General features: G+C 45.5%; 3 protein-coding genes across 3 annotated transcripts; 2 read left to right on the top strand and 1 right to left on the bottom strand.

The window, feature by feature from the left end:
• Window positions 1-2,618: 2,618 nt before the first annotated feature.
• CRYAB (crystallin alpha B) lies at window positions 2,619-6,264 on the bottom strand. The gene is made up of 3 exons (XM_027082329.1): window positions 5,762-6,264; window positions 4,506-4,628; window positions 2,619-2,963 (listed from the first exon to the last, which is right to left on the bottom strand). The coding sequence occupies exons 1-3, from the start codon at window positions 5,960-5,962 to the stop codon at window positions 2,760-2,762; spliced, it is 528 nt and encodes a 175-aa protein (XP_026938130.1). The 5' UTR covers window positions 5,963-6,264; the 3' UTR covers window positions 2,619-2,759.
• A 175-nt stretch (window positions 6,265-6,439) lies between these two features.
• HSPB2 (heat shock protein family B (small) member 2) lies at window positions 6,440-9,107 on the top strand. The gene is made up of 2 exons (XM_027081871.1): window positions 6,440-7,125; window positions 7,617-9,107. Exons 1-2 carry the CDS (start codon window positions 7,032-7,034, stop codon window positions 8,066-8,068), a joined length of 546 nt encoding a protein of 181 aa, XP_026937672.1. The 5' UTR covers window positions 6,440-7,031; the 3' UTR covers window positions 8,069-9,107.
• Window positions 9,108-11,529: 2,422 nt separating this feature from the next.
• On the top strand, window positions 11,530-18,674 carry CUNH11orf52 (chromosome unknown C11orf52 homolog). The gene is made up of 4 exons (XM_027082328.1): window positions 11,530-11,633; window positions 16,365-16,402; window positions 17,458-17,510; window positions 17,743-18,674. Exons 1-4 carry the CDS (start codon window positions 11,602-11,604, stop codon window positions 17,989-17,991), a joined length of 372 nt encoding a protein of 123 aa, XP_026938129.1. The 5' UTR covers window positions 11,530-11,601; the 3' UTR covers window positions 17,992-18,674.

Here is an 18,674-nt window from a genome sequence, read left to right as displayed (position 1 = left end):
GGGATGGTAATAATAAACAAAAAAGGTGACCCTGCACATTCTGAACAAATTTGTCAAAAACAAATATCATACTCTAATAGACAAAGTGTGATTCATTTAAGATCAAATCATTAAGATTATGTCTGCTTGAGAAATCTGGTAATTCACTAAAATGATTAAAGCTGACACATGGTTTCCAGGGCATTCTTCAGTTTTTTACACTACTTAATTCAGCCTCAATCAGTTAAGGTGTTTTTGCATACCAGTAACATAAAACCATCATCAATAAAGATTAAACAAAAACGAGATGTAATAAGACATTGTGAAGTAAGGAAGCTCTAAAGGTGACCAGTTAAGCAGTTCAATGACCCATCAAGGTCTCGGAGTCTTACCATCTTCTTGCTCAGCCATCATCAGTATATCATGGATGCTCCCTCATGATTTCCAGATGCCTACAGCAATCTGAGTATCACATTCTAATGCTCCAACATGCAGAGGAAGAAAAAAAATCAATCTCTCTCTCTGTCTCTGTCTCTCTCTTTCTCGCTGTCTCTCTCCCTCTCCCTCTTCCCTCCCTCCCTGTCTCTTTTTTGGCAAGTCTTTTTAAAGGTAAAAAGCTTTTCAAGAAGCATCTATAGCGAATTTCCTTCCTGTCTCATTGATCATAATTGGGTTGTAGCCCTTTCAAGACTAATCCCTACAGAAGGAAGGGAATTTCCGTGATTGATTTAGAACAACTCTGGCTGGAGCTTGGGAGAAAGAATATGGTGGATACCTAAACCAATCTGGGGTGCTGTTGGCAAGACTGAAGGTGGTAAATAGGTTACGTAGGCAGCCAACAACGTCTGCTACACAGCCATAAAAATTGGCTCTAAGTTTAGAGAAATCTGACTTCTGGCTAGATCACAGCATTTCAGACTATTAGGAAGTTGTTTTTTAAGATAAAACATTTTGAACCTGTATAGATTTGCAATGTATATTGTCCTAGCTCCACACCCCTACAACATAAAAACTTTCGACAGTTGTTTCATGTGTCATATTTTAAAAGCATGGCCAATCCCCAAATTGTAGGTTTTGTGAAGGAAAGAGTCCTTGTGAGAAATCAGAAATCAGCTGGAAGAGGGTGCAGGAAAAATAAGAGTTGTCTCTAAACATTTATACCAGGGCTATTTTTCATTAATTGAATCAGAAGTTTGTCTAGACTCACAAAAGTGAAATAGAGGTGTTTTTGTAGAGCAGTATGTCTTTGTTTAAGCTAAATAATATGATCACTTATTGATCTGTTGTTATTCACTGTAATTCTTAAACCTTTTAAAGACAAATATCATATGATACCACTTGTATGTGGAATCTAAAATATGACACACCAATAAATAAATAAATAATGAAAAGAGACTTTGCTGGTTGTCCAGTGGTTAAGACTCCATGCTTCCAATGCAGGGGGTGCAGGTTTGATCCCTGGTCGGGGAACTAAGATCCTACATGCCGCGTGGTGCGGCCAAAAAAGAAAAAAACTAAACTAAAATATGACACAAATGAACATACCTACGAAACAGAAACAGACACATAGACACAGAAAACAGACTTGTGGTTGCCTGTGGGTGGGGGATGGGGGAGGCAAGGATTGGGAGTTTGGGATTAGCAGATACAAACTACTATATACAGGATGGATAAACAACAAGGTTCTACCATATAGCACAGGGAACTATATTCAATATCCTGTGATGAACCAAAATGGAAAAGAATATGAAAATATATATATACATGTGGATAACTGAGTCACTTTGCTGAAGAGCAGAAATTAACACAACATTGTATAATAAGTCAACTATACTTCAATAAAATGTAAAAAATAAAAAAAATAAGGGACTTCCCTGGTGGTCCAGTGGGTAAAAATCCACACTCCCAATGCAGGGGGCCAGTGTTCCGATTCCGGTTGGGGAACCAGATCCCACATGCATGCCACAACTAAGAGCCCACATGCTGCAACTAAAGACCCCACATGCCACAACTAAGACCCAGAGTGGCTTAAATAAATAAATATTTAAAAATAAATAAAAAACAAAAGTTAAACTTTTTAAATTGTGGGTCAATGGATTGTATATTCCCCAGTCTTAGTTTTAATAGGTGTTACTGGCTAATTAAGGGACTACACCTGAGAGGCTTGTTTGGAGATAATCACTTGTCCTATTGTGATAATCACCTGTCCACCTTGTGAATCAGCTGAAGGCAATGCTTATCAGTAGCAAAATGTCAAAGTTGAGGACACCATCTCCTCCCTGGTGACATGATTAATTTCAGAGACACACTAGGGCCTTTTATGCATTGTCATCCAGACCTCATTCAGGTTTGTTATTGGAACTGAGGGCCAAAATCAAAGAGGGAGGAGAGGAACTAATATTCCTTGAACTCTGCTAAGGGCTTTACCTCCTTTTTCTCATTAATTTACTCCTTACAACTAGTGTACAAATCAGTACCCCATGTTATAAATGGAAGACCTAAAGACCATAAAGCTTAAGTGACTTGCTAAATTTATCCCATGAGTAAATGCTGGAAACAGTCATTCTGACTCTAATATTCCTGGAGTCCCCTAAATCATATGTGATGATTATTACAAAATATTCAAACACAAGACAGTCATCTGTTGCTGAATGATATTTATTAGCTTAATAATTTGGGCCTGCCCTTAGCATTAATAAGCTTCAGCACTAGTCACAAGATTTTCATTCACTGGTGGGGAAATTTTCTTGTTTTAAAAAATGCAGTTAGAGAAAGGGCATCTACTTCTTGGGGGCTGCAGTGACAGCAGGTTTCTCTTCACGGGTGATGGGAATGGTGCGCTCAGGGCCCGAGACCTGTTTCCTTGGTCCATTCACAGTGAGGATGCCATCAGATGACAGGGATGAAGTAATTGTGAGAGGGTCCACATCAGCTGGGATCCGGTACTTCCGGTGGAACTCCCGGGAGACAAAGCCATGTTCATCCTAATCCGAGAGAATAAGGAAAGAGGTAGAGAGATAAGAACAGGAAATAGCATCACTTGCCTAGAACTCAGACATCCTCCTTCCCCTTAGGTGTGGCCAAATGCATGGCAACATGAGAGAAAGCTAAATAGCTGTTCTGTTTGGGGCTAAGATGAAATTGCCTAGGTGGTCACTTCTACCAATGAGAGTCTGAGAAGTCTGAACAGCCAAAACTTCATAGCTCTCTAAACCCTCAGGCATGGACATGTTCAGGGGTATTTCCCAGAGGTTTAGATCAACGTTTTTTGGGCCTACACGATTTGGAATATCATCTGGCTTTGAAGATTTGAGTCCCTGAGGAAACCCAGAAATTGTCCTGACTCTTCAGGAATGTTCCAGAAGGTTCCAGACCAATAGACCTAATAATAACAACAACAACAATAAAGACTCCCTCCAGGGAGGCTCTGATCTAGAGTTGAATCATACAAGCAAAACTGAAACAGCTTGAGGACCTCACACTATACTGTTTGATGCACAAGTTTCTGAGGTGGGAATTCCCTGGCGGTCCAGTGGTAAGGACTCCGCACTTTCACTGCCTTTGGTAGGAAGCAAACTCATTGAAAAACTCTCCCAGAAAGTAATGAAAAGCTATTCCATTCTCTAGAATTTGGCTAAAGAATTCTGACCCTAACCTTTACACCTGCTGAATCTCAAGCATTTATCCAGACAGGCTCTCAACTGATTTCCACATGGGTCTAGGGTATTAGGAGGTGAGTAGAGCTCTGAAGCTTAGGCAAAGCAAGTAGTTCAGCATTAAGATGGGCTAACGAGAAATGAATTCCAAAACATCTGAAAGAAAAGTCTCAAATTCAAGGGCCTTCCGAGTGCATGCAGTTAATGTAATTATATAAAGCGATCAGATGTCTGACAACCACTACTCCTAAATCAGTGGTCTTCAACCTTGACTAACTGTACATTAGAATCCCTTAGGGAGCTTTGAAAAATCCTGATTTAACTGACCTGGGATATGCCTGAGCATTGCGATATTTTTTTTTTTTTTTTTTTTTTTTAGCGGTACGTGGGCCTCTCACTGTCGTGGCCTCTCCCGTTGTGGAGTACAGGCTCCGGACGCGCAGGCTCAGTGGCCGTGGCTCATGGGCCCAGCTGCTCCGCGGCATGTGGGATCCTCCCGGACCGGGGCACGAACCCGTGTCCCCTGCATTGGCAGGTGGACTCTCAACCACTGCGCCACCAGGGAAGCCCTGGGATTTTTTTTTTTTTTTTTTTAATTCCCCTCGCAATTCTAATGTGCCCAAGGTTGAGAACCACTGGCTTAAACAGGAAGTTAACATCCCATCTATCCCATCTGAGGCAATCAAATCAAAACAAACAAAGATCACTTCTCTGGCCAAAACAACAACAACAATAACAACAACAGGTTTATCCCTGTTCTTGACTCTTATGGCTTAGGACTGGAATGCTTCCAGCCTCAGGGGCTGATGGCAGTCTCTGGCATATAGTATGCGCTGGATGAATGAGCAGAAGAGAAAGTCAGCTACGTACCTGGCGCTCTTCATGTTTTCCATGCACCTCAATCACATCTCCCAGCACCTTGACCTTGAGTTCCTCTGGGGAGAAGTGCTTCACATCCAGGTTGACAGAGAATCTGTCCTTCTCCAGCCGCATCTGGAAATAGCAAGGTGGGGGAGGGGAAGACAAAAGATAGTAGGAATATGAACAACACTAGTACAGTCTCATTCTGCAGACTTGCTTTCTTTCCAGGTAGTTTATCCTCCTTGTTTTAGCTAAAAATCCCTTTTTGAATAAACATGACTCTCTAGTTCAGGGGTGCCACCACAGTGGTACCCAAGGCACACCATTTGGTCATCAGGCCAAACTTTATTTACAGGGACAGGGAAGAAGACAGACCACCCAGGGGACAAATCACAAGGATGGGTCTGGGCATGGCTTCTGCTGCTTCTCTGACCCAATGCCTGGCCTTGTCATTTGTCTGTGAGACAAAGGCCCCTTCTTCTTACTCAGGTCTCTGCCAAGTTTCCCACCCACTCAATCTGGAATGTTCTGCTAGCTCTGATTGTCCTTCCAAAGCCCTTGCCCACTTGGCTCCTGTTTACTCACTCTTGAATATTTTTAAACCAGAGTGTTATCTGTGACATCTTCTATCAATCTTATCTGTTTGCCCCATTCTCCTACCCTCTCAGGACAAGTGGAGGGGGGTCCCTAAACTTGACCTACCTTCTATCCTCATTAGGCTTGGACCCAGGCCAGTGCCCTGTCACAGCCCTGAGAAACCCAGAAAATCATAGAAGAGGGAATAGAAAGGAAGAAAATAGTGGCTGCTGTCTCCAGCTCCATGCAGCTGGGATGAAAAGCTCAGGATGAGGTAGGACTGCCTCCTGGCTCTGGAACTTGAGATGATAGTATTTGTCAGGAGTGTGAGGTATTAGAAGAGGTGAGCGAAGGAGTCTGAGCAAAGGCAGCTCTTTCCCTGTAGATCATTATGAACTAAACCAGAAAGGGACATCCTACTTAGAAGATGGGACAGAGAATGATCTTCATAACACATGGAAAAAATGTAATAAATAAGGATACAGAGGTGCATCGAATACAAACAGGTGATTGGGGAAGAGAGGAACTAGGGACCTCATCTTTCTTCACTGCAGGACACACAAGAGCCTAAGACACTTGGGACCCTTAGACCTAGTCAGATTTAGGCCAGGAGGAAAAGGACAGTGGATGGAGATGCTTCCAGGAGGCTCCAGAATGAACTCACCTGTCCTGGCAGAGGGGAGACTTACCTCTGAGAGCCCAGTGTCAATCCAGCTGGGTGCCCGCAGAAATGAAGGCAGCCGAAGGTAGAAGGGGCTCAGGGAAGTAGAAGCTGGGAAGAGATCAGACTCCAACAGGTGCTCGCCAAAGAACTGGTCAAAGAGGCGGCTGGGAGAGTGAAAAGGAAAGAAGGGGCGGCGGATCCAGGGGTGGTGGATGGCGATGTCCATGGTGGCTAGGTGAGTGTGGGGACTCAGCTGGCTGGTCAGCTCCTTCAGCCGCAGCTACAGCCAGCCCCTTATATACGCAGTCTTCTGAAGCTTCTGGAATGGTGATGTCAGGGGTTTTATTATCCCAGCTCACTGCCCGTTCATGGAGACTTGTGATTGGGGATTTGGCAGTGTGACACATACCCAGTACTCACTGAGCTAAGAAAAGAGAAATACAAACACGTCTGAGTTGGCCAGTGACTTGTCCTGGTCTTGTTTTACTCGCTTTCTGTCCGCACCCCATGGCACCCCCCGCCCCCCTTCTCTGGAGCTGGGACTGAGGCAGGAATCCCAGGCGGGCGGGCAGTGGGCCCCTCCTCCTCCTCTGCAGCCTAGCATGCCAAGGGAATGCGGCCAGAGACTATCTTGGGCCTGGGCAGGAACTGGAATCTTCCTAGGCTGGGCCCCAGGATATTAACTCTTTGTGGGTCCCTGAAGGAGAGTAGTGATCACCAACATGTCAATGGCAGGTTTCCACGTGGTGCCCTGGGTCGCCCTGGGTTCAGAGAGGACCCTGACCTTAACCTAGGCAAAGAAGGCCCCTCACCCCACCCCAGAGAAAGGGGAGAAAGTTGTTTGCGTCGTTCACTTTACAGGCCTGGCAGAACAGTAAATCCAGGGGAGCTTGATGAAGCAGAGCGCCGGCTGCCTACCACTGAGGAGGGGAAGAGGGGCGTGGAAAACGTGCAAACTCTTTGGGAGGGTCTCAGCGTGGTCTCTCCGGGGCCTCCGGCACCAGCCTCCCCTCCCCAGCTCGCTCCGCAGCCAGGACCCCCAGCTGTCCTCCCCGGGGGGGCCCCCCGTGACAGCTGAAGGGTGTGCAGCGGAGGGGACGGGGGTCCAGGCGGCGCGGGTTACACACTCGACGCGGGCGCTGCCCGCCCCTCCCCCACCGGGCTCGGCACTATTTTGGGTGGTGTAGACCCCGCCCCCACCTCCAAGTGCGCTGGGGCTCTGCGGCAGCTGGAGGGGTGCTGCTGCGCCTGCTGGGGCCGCACCTCGAGCCGGGGCCGCCGGCGGGTCTGCAGCCATGTCGGGCCGCTCGGTGCCACATGCCCACCCGGCCACCGCCGAGTACGAGTTTGCCAACCCGAGCCGCCTGGGCGAGCAGCGCTTCGGGGAAGGTATGGCACGGACGCCACCCCCTTGCCTCCCACCCCCACCTGCTGAAATTCTGGGCTGACCTCCCAATGATACTGGCCTCCACCCCACTCTGGGCTTAACTGAACTCCTGGGGCGAGCCGTCTCCCACCCCAGACTCCCCCCTCACCCCCCTCCGGGCAGGGCTCGCTTCCCTTCCTACTGACCTCGGTGCGGACTGCTGCCCGCTGTGCTCTGATACCTGCCCCTGCTCCCCTCGGGATGGCTCCCCTGCGAACCACCCAGACCCTGTCTGGTTTGCTCTTCTTCATCCCAACTCATTCCCTTTCTCAATCTCCTCTCCCCAGCCGCCTCATTCCAGCCACTGGGACCCCTCCTTCCCCTTCCCTGCTTCTCCTGACTCCCCTCCAGCTCTCCCGAGGCCTCACCTCCTGATCTGCTCTCATGTCACCCTCCTTCCCACCCCATCCTCCCTCATTCTAACTCTTGCCTTCTCTCTCTCTCTGCCCCTCAGGCCTCCTGCCAGAAGAGATCCTGACCCCCACCCTCTACCATGGCTACTATGTCCGGCCCCGGGCTGTCCAAGCTGGGGAGGGCAGCAGGGCAGGGGCCTCTGAGCTTCGGCTCAGTGAGGGCAAGTTCCAGGCATTTCTGGATGTGAGCCACTTTACCCCCGATGAGGTAACCGTGAGGACTGTGGACAACCTACTGGAGGTGTCTGCCCGGCACCCCCAGCGCCTGGACCGCCATGGCTTCGTGTCCAGAGAGTTCTGCCGAACCTACGTCCTGCCTGCTGATGTTGACCCCTGGCGGGTCCGCGCTGCTCTCTCCCATGATGGCATCCTCAACCTGGAGGCGCCTCGGGGTGGCCGACATTTGGACACAGAGGTCAATGAGGTCTACATCTCCTTGCTCCCTGCACCTCCTGATCCAGAGGAAGAGGAGGAAGCCAGTGTTGAGCCCTGAGTGCCACAGAGCCAGCACCCTTTCTAGCTCCCGCGGTGATAGGACTAGCTGCTCACCACCCCAGAGGTAGCAGCATCCTTGGGGGAAGGGAAAAGTGCATGGTCACAATGTATGGTTTGGTCCCTTGGGACGTGTCATAGTGTTTTCATTTAGTTTTGGGTGGAGTTGAATAAACCCAAATCTCAGGGCCTTATTTGTGCTGCTCCCTATTCTGTGGCCTGGAGGATGGGATGGGCAGGGAGGGAGACAAAAAGGACAGCTAGACAAAAAGGTCCTCAGTTAGATGCACCCAATGTCATAGCACCCTGAGCTCACACTTGGATGCTGAGATCACACCTGGAAGCTGACACTGGCTCCAGATCAAATTCCTGGCCATGATTTTCTCACAATGCAACAAAAGAGAGAGTGATCCTGGGAGGGAAAAGGGATATGCCATCCAAACAGCCCAGAGGGCACTGTCTGAGCTGGTGATTAGAGACACAAAAACAAGGGTCTCCAGACTGTCTGACCTGTTTTGGGTAGGGGTTGGGAAATCAGCTTTTGGCTGCAGAGTTGCCTAAAGCCCTGGTTTCCCATACTAAGGTCTGTCCACTGTAAATGGTCTCTGATTCTGAGGGATCGAGTATGCAGACACAGGGGCACAGACACAGAAGCCTCTGCCATTGTCACTAAATCACAAAGCCTCCCAACCCTCTGCCTATGAGAGAAAGCATTTGTTTCTAACCTTGAAACATCCCAAAGAGAGGAATTGCTGCATCACTCCACCCAATCCAAGTCTAAATGCAGGGGAGCTAGAGTTATTGGTATGGTGGTGATGGCCAGGGAAACTTCCTTTGGAAGTAGAGTCTTAATACTAGGGGTATGATGTATTCAGGAGAGCCTTGGGGGGGGGGGGTTGACCTCTTAATTGCTCTCTGTAATCAAGAGAACATGCATGTGTATGCTTTGAGGAGTGTCCAGAAGACCTCCCTGCCCCCAAATATATCTTTTACTAGGTTGTGATGGATATCTGAAATTCTTCCATTAAAGTGGTTGATTCTTAACTTTTTTTATGGACAATAAAAGCAATAGATCCTCTTTCCAGAAAAACACACATGCTCCGAAATTTGGCATATAATTTGAATAGGTTCACACAGCTCTTGAGATCCATTCATATGCCCCTCTTAGGGAATCTGTGGACACCCAGGATAAGAACCCTCACTTGAAGAATACAATTCTTGGTTGAAGGATTGCCATCTATTAAAAATTAAAGCATGCCTTAGAGAAATAACTATTGATGTATTCTTTTGTTCACTCATTCAACAAATTAAACCCCAAGTAATATACTGTGGAGGTTATACATTGTAAATATAAATTTAAAACTATGCTCCTTTGTTGTCTACTCTCAGGCATCTTAACGTCTGGCTGAGAAGAAAAAGAATTGTAAAAGGATCCTATTCAGACTTCAACCAGAACAGCTTCACTTTGATCTGTTTCGTAGTTGGAATTTTTACCTGAGCTTCATTTAAAAGAAAGGGTTCCTTAGCTAGAAAAAAATTTGAAACCTCTGATTTTGTCCAAATCCCCATCCCATTCAAATACTTTGAAGATTATTAGCCAACTTCTGGGACATTTTCAGTGACCGAGGGCTTAGAACTTCATAAGGTAGCCCATTTCATTTTCTTTTTGGACACATCTGTTATAAATTCTTCCTTCCATTGATCCAAAATCTGCATTTCAGTAACTTCTGCCCATTGGTTCAGGTTATGTCCAGAAACTAAATGCAATCCTTCTTTCACTTGAGAGTCCCTTCAAATATTTAAAAGTAACCATCCTGTCCTCCAAAAGCTTCCCTTTCCCAGCTAAACATGCCTGATTCTTTTAAACATATTTTATAGGACTTTCCATACCACTTATAACCCAGACAACTTTCTCTTCAATACACTGCCTCTTGACACTGTAACTTGAAATTCAACATGTAAACCTAAAATTATTATTCCAATCATGGACTGACTGGTACAGACTTCAGTGGAATAATCAATACCATTGTTTATCACTCTAGACTTCTATTAATGGTGCTTTGGGTATATCAGATTTTCTGGCCACCACAACACAGTGTTGGTTCCTTTGGAATTTCTGGTCATATGAAAATCTCACATGTTTTCCTTTAAATTTTTTCTTTAAATTAGAGAAAGTAGCTAGAAAGGGACCGAGGTTGTGGAGGGCTTTGAGTGCCAAACTAAGAAGTTTGGGTAACAGGATGAAAAGAATACAGTTAATGGTAGAGTACAGAATGGATTGCCAGGGAGAAGCACGGCCATGAAATAAGAGGCTAGTGCAATGATCCATCACCAGACAATAAAGTAAGATGCTTTACCATCTAACAATTAGCTGAGAAAAAGAAGTAATAATAATAACAATAGCTAGGACTTACTGAGAGGGTCCCATGTGCCAGGCCCTGGACTAGAGTTTTATATACATTATCTCATTTAATCTTCACCACAATCCTACAAGACTGTGACTCTTATTATCTCCATTTTTCATAAGGAAAGAAGATGGGGAGGAATGAAGCGTCCAGGGTACCCTCCGTGGAGTACAGGGCTGAGTGCTGGGTCCTGAACATCCATAAGGGACACACAAATAACTGGGCATCTGAACAAGACACTAAAGAGGGGGTGGGAACACTGAAGACAAGCCATACAGGTTCCACAAATTCTCCTAGAGCCCCTATTTTCTACAGAGGAATTTGCTCAACTTCATCCTAGTTGCCAGTGAGTGTGGAATGAATCAGCTTCAGGTCATTGGAGGAGAAGCTGAGTTGAGGTTAAATGGAGATTCCGTAGTTCTGTACTGGGGATGGGGAAGTGAGTGGTTAAGAAGTGCTGAGACCATTCCAATCATAGAATCATATGATTTTTGACCAGAAAGGGGATTAAGTAATGAGTTCAGCCCTCCATTTTTACAGTCCTCGAAAAAAGTGATTTGCCCACATTAATTCCAATAGCAAGGGAGAATACAAAAGGAATACATTTCCCTAAATTTTAGTTTCCCAAAGAGTCCAGTATTCAATCCCAGATTCTGGACAAGGATAATAAGAGACTGACACCGATTACTTTGAAAGTGAAACTCAATTAGACCTGCTTACTGCTGGGGAAACATAGGTAAGACTCTTTATTATAGACGATACATTTCAATGACAGTGTGAAGTAGTAGAGAAACATTTCCTAAGGAAACCCAGAGCCCTTTTCTGTCTCAGGTTTCTTCTCACTGAAGCTTGAAGCTCAAAAGTTAACGCTTCATCAAAGCAGCTCCAAATCCCGAAGGTGAGATTGCTCTCACCTGGAGCCCTGTGTGTGTTCCTCTACCCTTTGGCTGGGAGCAGTCACCTGGGAATCTTTCCAGCAGGTGGCTTCCAAAGTCCAACCTGTTAGGTTGAAATCTGACCCTGACGGAGACTCCCTGGGAGCTGCTACTGAAAGCTGAACCGGGAACCAGGAAATGCACAAGCCCCTATCTATAGCAAAACAGCTGGGCTCCCTGGGAGACAGAGCACCATGGGAAACCGGCTCAGCTGCGGGGGAAGCTGGTGAGTAGGGGGAAGGGTCGGAGGGTAAGGTCTCTGTTGGTGGACATGAAGGTCCCAAGAATAAGAGAGAGCCTGCAGCTAGTGCTCTGCCAACTTCCCACTGTCACCTTCTCCACATGGCACCTCCTCCACGTGGCACCTCCAGGGGCAAACACCAGAGCAGCACCCCTTCTGTGCTCCCTCCTTTCAGGAAACCTCAAAAAACAGCCAAGCCAGCTGTCTGTCCAACGGCTAGGACAGGGCTGGAATGGTAAATTGACATTTTTTTCTCTTTGTCTTCTTCTGCCTCCTCTTTCCCTTTATTCTCTTCCTTTCTCCTCCAGATAATGGTAATAATTGTAGCATTTGGAACTTTATAATCTCATTTAATTTTCCCAACAATTCTGAGGGATGTGGTCTTACTCCTCCCATTTTACAGCTAAGAAGCTGAAATTCAGAGAAGTTAGTTAATTTGTCTGGGGTCACATGGCTAGTAAGCAAGCAAACCAAGATTCCAACCCAAGTTTATCTGACTTCAAAGCCCATACTTATAATCATGCCATAATACTGCCTCCTGAATCAAGCAAATCAACTTTGGAGAAATGTTTATTTAAAAGGGTAGAAGTGGGCTTCCCTGGTGGTGCAGTGGTTGAGAGTCCGCCTGCCGATGCAGGGGACGCGGGTCCGTGCCCTGTTCCGGGAAGATCCCACATGCCGCGGCGCGGCTGGGCCCGTGAGCCATGGCCGCTGAGCCTGCGCGTCCGGAGCCTGTGCTCCGCAACGGGAGAGGCCACAACAGTGAGAGGCCCGCGTACCGCAAAAAAAAAAAAAAAAAAAAGGGTAGAAGTAAAAATAATTAATAACAAAATAAAAAATAAAAGGGCAGAAATGAGAATATACATACAATATTTGAATATAACTTTCACACTTGTTTGCTGTGTGACATTAGGCAAATTCTGTAACTTCTCTTTTTCCTCACGTGTAATATGTAGATAACACAACCTGTGTTGTTTAGATCACGGACTTGAAGAGCAGATTATATGTGAAAGCCTCACAATAAATGAATCATATTGTCTTTATTGTTCTTTCCCAGGATTGTCATCACTGTTGTTAAATAACAAAAATTCAACCAAGTAAATTTTAAAAATTTAATTGGCTTTATTGAACAGTTCATGAATGGGGCAGCATCTCGTCTAGCAAGTAGAAAGGAGTTCCGAGGAGCTGTACAAAATGAAAGGCTTTTATAGGCAGAAGGGGGAAGGGATCAAGGGAAGAGCAGATGACCTCATCTTCCTTTGGGTGATGGAAAAGGTCTGTGTGGCAGATTATCTCATTGATGCTGACCAGAAAATTCCAAACTGACGTTTAAGACTACATTCCTGGGGAAGGTTGAAACTCCTGTTAGGCTAGGTATTAAGCCATGGTTTGGTGGTATGAGATTAGCACAAGCAACACCATTTGAGGCCTGTTGTTTCTTTTCTTTTCTTTTAATTTTTTGGCCACACTGCACTTGGCATGTGGGATCTTAGTTCCCCGACCAGGGATCGAACCCATGCCCTGTGCAGTGGAAGTGCAGAGTCCTAACCACTGGACTGCCAGGGAAGTCTCGGCCTGTTGTTTCTTTTTAACACTATAAACCCGTGGGCCTAGTTTTATCCTGTCCACTGCCTTCTTAGCTCTACCACTCCATGCCTGCATCTGTCTTGAGGGTGTCCTGTTTATGAATAAAGTATCATTATGTTTAGAGAGATAGGTGAGGTACATTGAAAAGCACATATAATTTGGAGTCAGTACATTGGATTCAAGTCCTGTTCCTACTACTCATTCATTTATTAAACAAATATTTTATTGAACACCTATATGTATCAGGCATAGTGATAGAGGCAGAAGACATAGCAATAATAGGAAATTTGGTTCTTGCCTTCTTGAGTAAGGTACCAAAGTTCTAGGGCATCTATAAAATGAGAACAGCACTTTTTTTTTTTTTTTGTGATACGCGGACCTCTCACTGTTGTGGCCTCTCCCGTTGCGGAGCACAGGCTCCGGAAGCACAGGCTCAGCGGCCATGGCTCACAGGCCCAGCGGCTCCGCGACATGTGGGATCTTCCCGGATCGGGGCACGAACCCGTGTCCCCCGCATTGGCAGGCGGACTCTCAACCACTGCACCACCAGGGAAGCCCGAGAACAGCACTTTTTAAACTCTGAGATGTCCTATAGACATGGGACATCTAGAAACATGAAAACTTCCAGAGAAGGGGGTGTAAAGCATCTTTCACTCCCTTTCTTCCCAAGTCTTCATAGTTTTCATTTTTGGTTATTTCTTCCTCAGATGGTGGTAGTCATAGTAGTCAGCTTTGATTGACACTCATTATATGCCAGACACCTAGCTGAGTATTTTACATTTATTATTTTATTTAAATTTTACAATGATCCCATGAGTCTTAAGTTCTATTATTATCTTCATTTTATTAATAAGAAAATGGAGGGAATTCCTTGGCGGTCCAGTGGTTAGGACTCAATGCTTTCACTGCTGAGGGCCTGGGATCGATCCCTGGTCAGGGAACCAAGATTCCGCATGCCATGTGGCATGGCCAAAATTTTTTAAATAAATAAAATGAAAATGGAAGCCTAATGACGTAAAAAACTTGCTAAAGGTCATACAGCTAGTCTGACACCGTCAATCAGACTCTAGAGCCTGGCTAGAAACACTACACCAGATATTCTAACCAAAATATATTTTTTCCTCTTAAAATATTAGTAGGACTGGATAAATATTGTTCTTCTCTATTTCTCATTATCTCAATAAACTTCAGAAACTTAAAGACACTGTGACAATTGAGATTTTTATTAAAAAAATTTTTTTTTCTGATTACAAATGTAATACACATTCACTGTGTATTCGGAAAGCACCAAAGAGGAGAAAATAAGAAACAACCATAAATATAAGCACCCAGAGATGACAGGAACATTTTAGTGTATTTCCATGTAATCCTTTTTAAATGCCTATATACATAGTTTTTATCCCCAAACATATTACCTTTATATTATCTTAATAAAGAGGAAAATTTTCCATGCTATTAGGTGTTCTTCCAACATAACATCTTTCTTAAATTGGTGTATAATGTTCCATTGATTGGAGATGCCATTTATTTAGTTAGTTCCCAATGTTGGACATTTAGGATATTTCCTATTTTTTGCAATTATAAATAATGCTACAATGAGCTTCCATATTTGCACCTGTCTGATTATTGCTTAGAACTGCTACATCGGAGGGTACACACATTGACGTTTAAGGCTTCTTATACTTATTGCCAATTGCATTCTAGAAAGACTGCACCAATTTTTATTCCTACTACCAATATAGGAGAGTGCCCATTTGGTTTCCTTAATTCTGGGCTAAAAATAAAATCCTATCACCCACGAGTCTAGCTGAATATTCCATTTGGGCCGTGTCCAGGCATTGTACAACATCCAACGTGGGAACAGGCTCTGTTCACTAAAATTGAGTCACCCAAGTCTACGTTATTTTAGAATTAATATTCTCTTTATCTGTTAAAGTAGAAGTAAGTAGGAAGACAGTAGTGACCAGGGGCAAGGAATTAGAGGCTGGGATTAGGCTATGACTAGGCAGTGGTAAAGGAAAGGAAGAGCTAAAGTGGAAGACGAGGAAGTAGAAAGACCCAGAAATAGTTTCAAAGCTTTTCTTCTGAACCACCTCTAGTGTTCAAATGGAGACTCAAACTATTCTCAGCTCAGCAAGCTGCAGTAAAACCAAAAATCAAACCAAAACACAAACCTCTGACAGATATGTGTGGAAAAATCCTGATTTTTCTATATTAGTAAAATGAACACGATTTAGAAGTCCCCACCGTCTTTCTTTTTAATTAGCAAAAGAAGGAAACTTCCTTGGGGAGACAGACGTCAGATAAATAGGGTTGGCTCTGTTACAGTTGGAAATGTACTAGCAAGAAAAAGCATCCGGAGTAAGCCACAAACTATTCAGCCTATTTCCTCAGACAAGTGTTGTTTCTCTGGCCATCAAACAGTTGACAATCACGTAGACACACTGGCTCCATCGGGGACCCCAGGGGCTCAGAAATTAGTATAAGAGGTCTGTCCTGCAGGGAGGGCAATGTAGCTGAGTCACTCACCAAATTCAGAACTTCCTGTGCTATGGATGTTAAAGCTTAAACATCTCTCACTTTCTCTGTTAATTAAAAACAAGGACAAAAAAGCAGGGCGGGAGGTCACCTGTTAGGAAAGGGCTGTGCAGGGCTCTAATTAGTCAGCCCTTGTTGTGGCAGTTTCTGTGACTCCCAGAATGAGAACCCCAGGTTGGCAGAGACCCTGAAGGAGAGACACCAGAGAAGAAGCAAGAGGGTCTCTGAATCCAGGAATATCCCATTATTTGGCCAGTTTCCCTTACCCTCTGCTGGGATTAGCCTGTTAGACAATCCCAGAATAGCCCTCAACCCAGCTACATACCTGGCATGTAGCGCCTGGTTGCCTGAGGCTGTATTTTGGGTTTGGTTATGTCAGTTGTACCACTCCACCTTCCAGAACCATCCCTTTGGGAGAGCTATGGTACCCTTGATAAATGCTTTGGGACTGGCTCAGGGTGAATCTTTGTTAGAGGGAGGTGAGGGAAGGTCATCCTACCAGAATGCTAAGGAGACCACAGAGCAAATGATGAAGGAGGGAAGATAGAGGCCAGGCTCTTACACATGAGTGATCTGTTTTTCCTTTCACAGGAGCTGCCCATCAACTTTCCAGAGGAAAAAGAAAATGGGTAATGGGTGTTGGGGGGGTGGGGTGGGGGATGCTAGGGGGAGTGCAAATTTGAGAAAAGAAGATAAGAGAACCAGTGTCTTTAGAAGGGGCATAGGGTGGGGGGCGGCTAAAGGGAGATAGTACACCAAAGAGAATCGTTAGGTTACTGTGTTCAAGACCAGCTCTGAAACTCTGAGTCTCGTCCTTTCCATTATCTCAGAGTGGCAAGGTTGGTTGCTCATTCCTTCATTCATCTAGCAAAAATTTATTCAACCCTTATATTGTATATGAAGCACTAGGCAGGATTCCAAGGAGGCAGAGAGGCACAAGAGGAAGGGCACATGGTCTCGGCCCTAGAGGAACTGAAAATCAAGTTTGAGAAAGAGATACACGTTAACAAGTAACCATAATACCATGTATTATACACGTTAACAAGTAACCATAATACCATGTATTGATACTAGTGCTCCCAACAGCACCAGATTCATGCTGTGAGAGAAGGGGAGAAAACACCGATGTTGAAGGAATAATAGCAAGTTCACAAGTTGGAAGAGGAGCAGGGAGGAGAGGGTATTTTAGGCCGGGAAATTATCTCATGCAGAGAAAAGAAAGACAAGAGAAGAGAGTGACTTTATGGAAAGTGACCAAATGTTTGGTGTAGCTGAGCTCTTACCATATTGCCCTGTAATAGTCTGTTTACTTGTCTCCCCTAGTAGACTGCAAGCTCCCCTGCACAGGAGAAAACAGCCTACTCATCCTTCTATCCCCAGAATGTGGCACAGAGCCTGGCATACAGTGGGCTCTCAACATATGCCTGTTGAACTATGTTAGGGGCCAGTGAAAAAATAGGATGGAAGATATTACGGGCAGACTGTGAAAGGGCCAGATTGTATACTCTGCTAAGGAGTTTGAATGTGGGAATGGTAGAAGTAAGAGATGAGAGCAGAGGCAGGGAGATTAGTTAGAAGCCCACCATAATAATTTCACAGAGATTTGAAGAAGGCAATCTCAGTAGAGACAGGAAGAGAAAATGGATTTAAGTCGGTGGATTTAAGTCGGATTTCTTCCTCTCAGGGAGCCAAGCAAGACGGACATTAAAGCAGCAGCAGCAACAGAATGACACAAAGGTAATGACAACCTCCGTCCCTTCCAGGAGGCTGCTCAGACATGGGATCCCAGGACTCAGCTTTTCCATCCTGGGACAGAAACGTCTCAGTCATCTGTAGAAGTTTCTGGTTTTGCCCATCTTCCTCCATCCCCCAAAGCAGCAAAGCAAAGTGTCATTTAATAGACCCTGCATTGGAGGTGAGGGGCAAAACCTAGTCAAGAATCTCCCTTAATGCTGTCCATTCCTCTCAGGGCCATGACCCAACGGGACGTACGTATGAGCAGGTGTTAAAGCAGCCTGTGTCTCAGGAGATGAGTCAAGGCCTCATGTCGGAGGAGAGCAGCTTACACTATGCAGACATTCAATTGTGCAGCCTAACCCAGACACGCTCTGCCCAGGAGGTGAAGCACCTACAGCTAGAAAATGCTACAGAATATGCGACGCTTTACTTCCCCCAGTCCACACCCCGCTATGACAGCAAGAACGGGACCCTAGTATGAGCCCTGGGGAGGATGGACCTGCTTGCATCATTTCATCACTATGGCTGTGGGGAGAATCTACTGCTTTGGGGGACTGGCTAGCAGCCCAGGGATGGCGGACACGTTTTAGAACTACAGAGCCCCTGGAATTGAGGGCCCCAGTCTTGCGCTCTCCCTAAGCCTCTCTCTTATTTGCCACCATTAGCTTGGGGTTGTATTTGGGTTACCTGGGGGTGGATGGAGTTCTACAAAATGAGGGGGCCAGGCTGAGTGTGCGGGAAGGTAGGGTTTTGCCCCCTCCTTTGCTCCTGCTCTCTAGAAAGGTGCAGAGAGAACAGGTTACCCTTGAAGCATCTGCACTTGAGCTGATTTTGTTGGAGTTAATTTGATGGTATCCCTTCTACACACCTTAAACGCCAAAGCTGAAGAAGAAGAGGTGCTCTGGAAAGCATTCAGAGCTCTCGTACACAGCTTCTACGGCTGTCTTGGGCAATTTCCTCAGTGGCTGGGTCAAGGGTCCCAGACCTATACAAACAAATGAGGACAGGGGCTGAGGCATGGAGCAAGCGTCTTCTGACCATCGATTACAAGGACGTCAAGTCACAGATGCTGACAGCACTGCGAGGCCCAGAAACTCCCTTTAGCTGGACTGTTTTCTCTCGCGGGTGCAGAGCCGTTAGGATCAATAAATCGCATAAGGAACA

This window comes from Aethalodelphis obliquidens, unplaced genomic scaffold (genome assembly GCF_003676395.1).
Source record: "Aethalodelphis obliquidens isolate GAN/ISIS:26980383/991018 unplaced genomic scaffold, ASM367639v1 scaffold46, whole genome shotgun sequence".
Classification (NCBI taxonomy): domain Eukaryota; kingdom Metazoa; phylum Chordata; class Mammalia; order Artiodactyla; family Delphinidae; genus Aethalodelphis; species Aethalodelphis obliquidens.
This window is presented reverse-complemented; position numbering and strand designations above follow the sequence as displayed.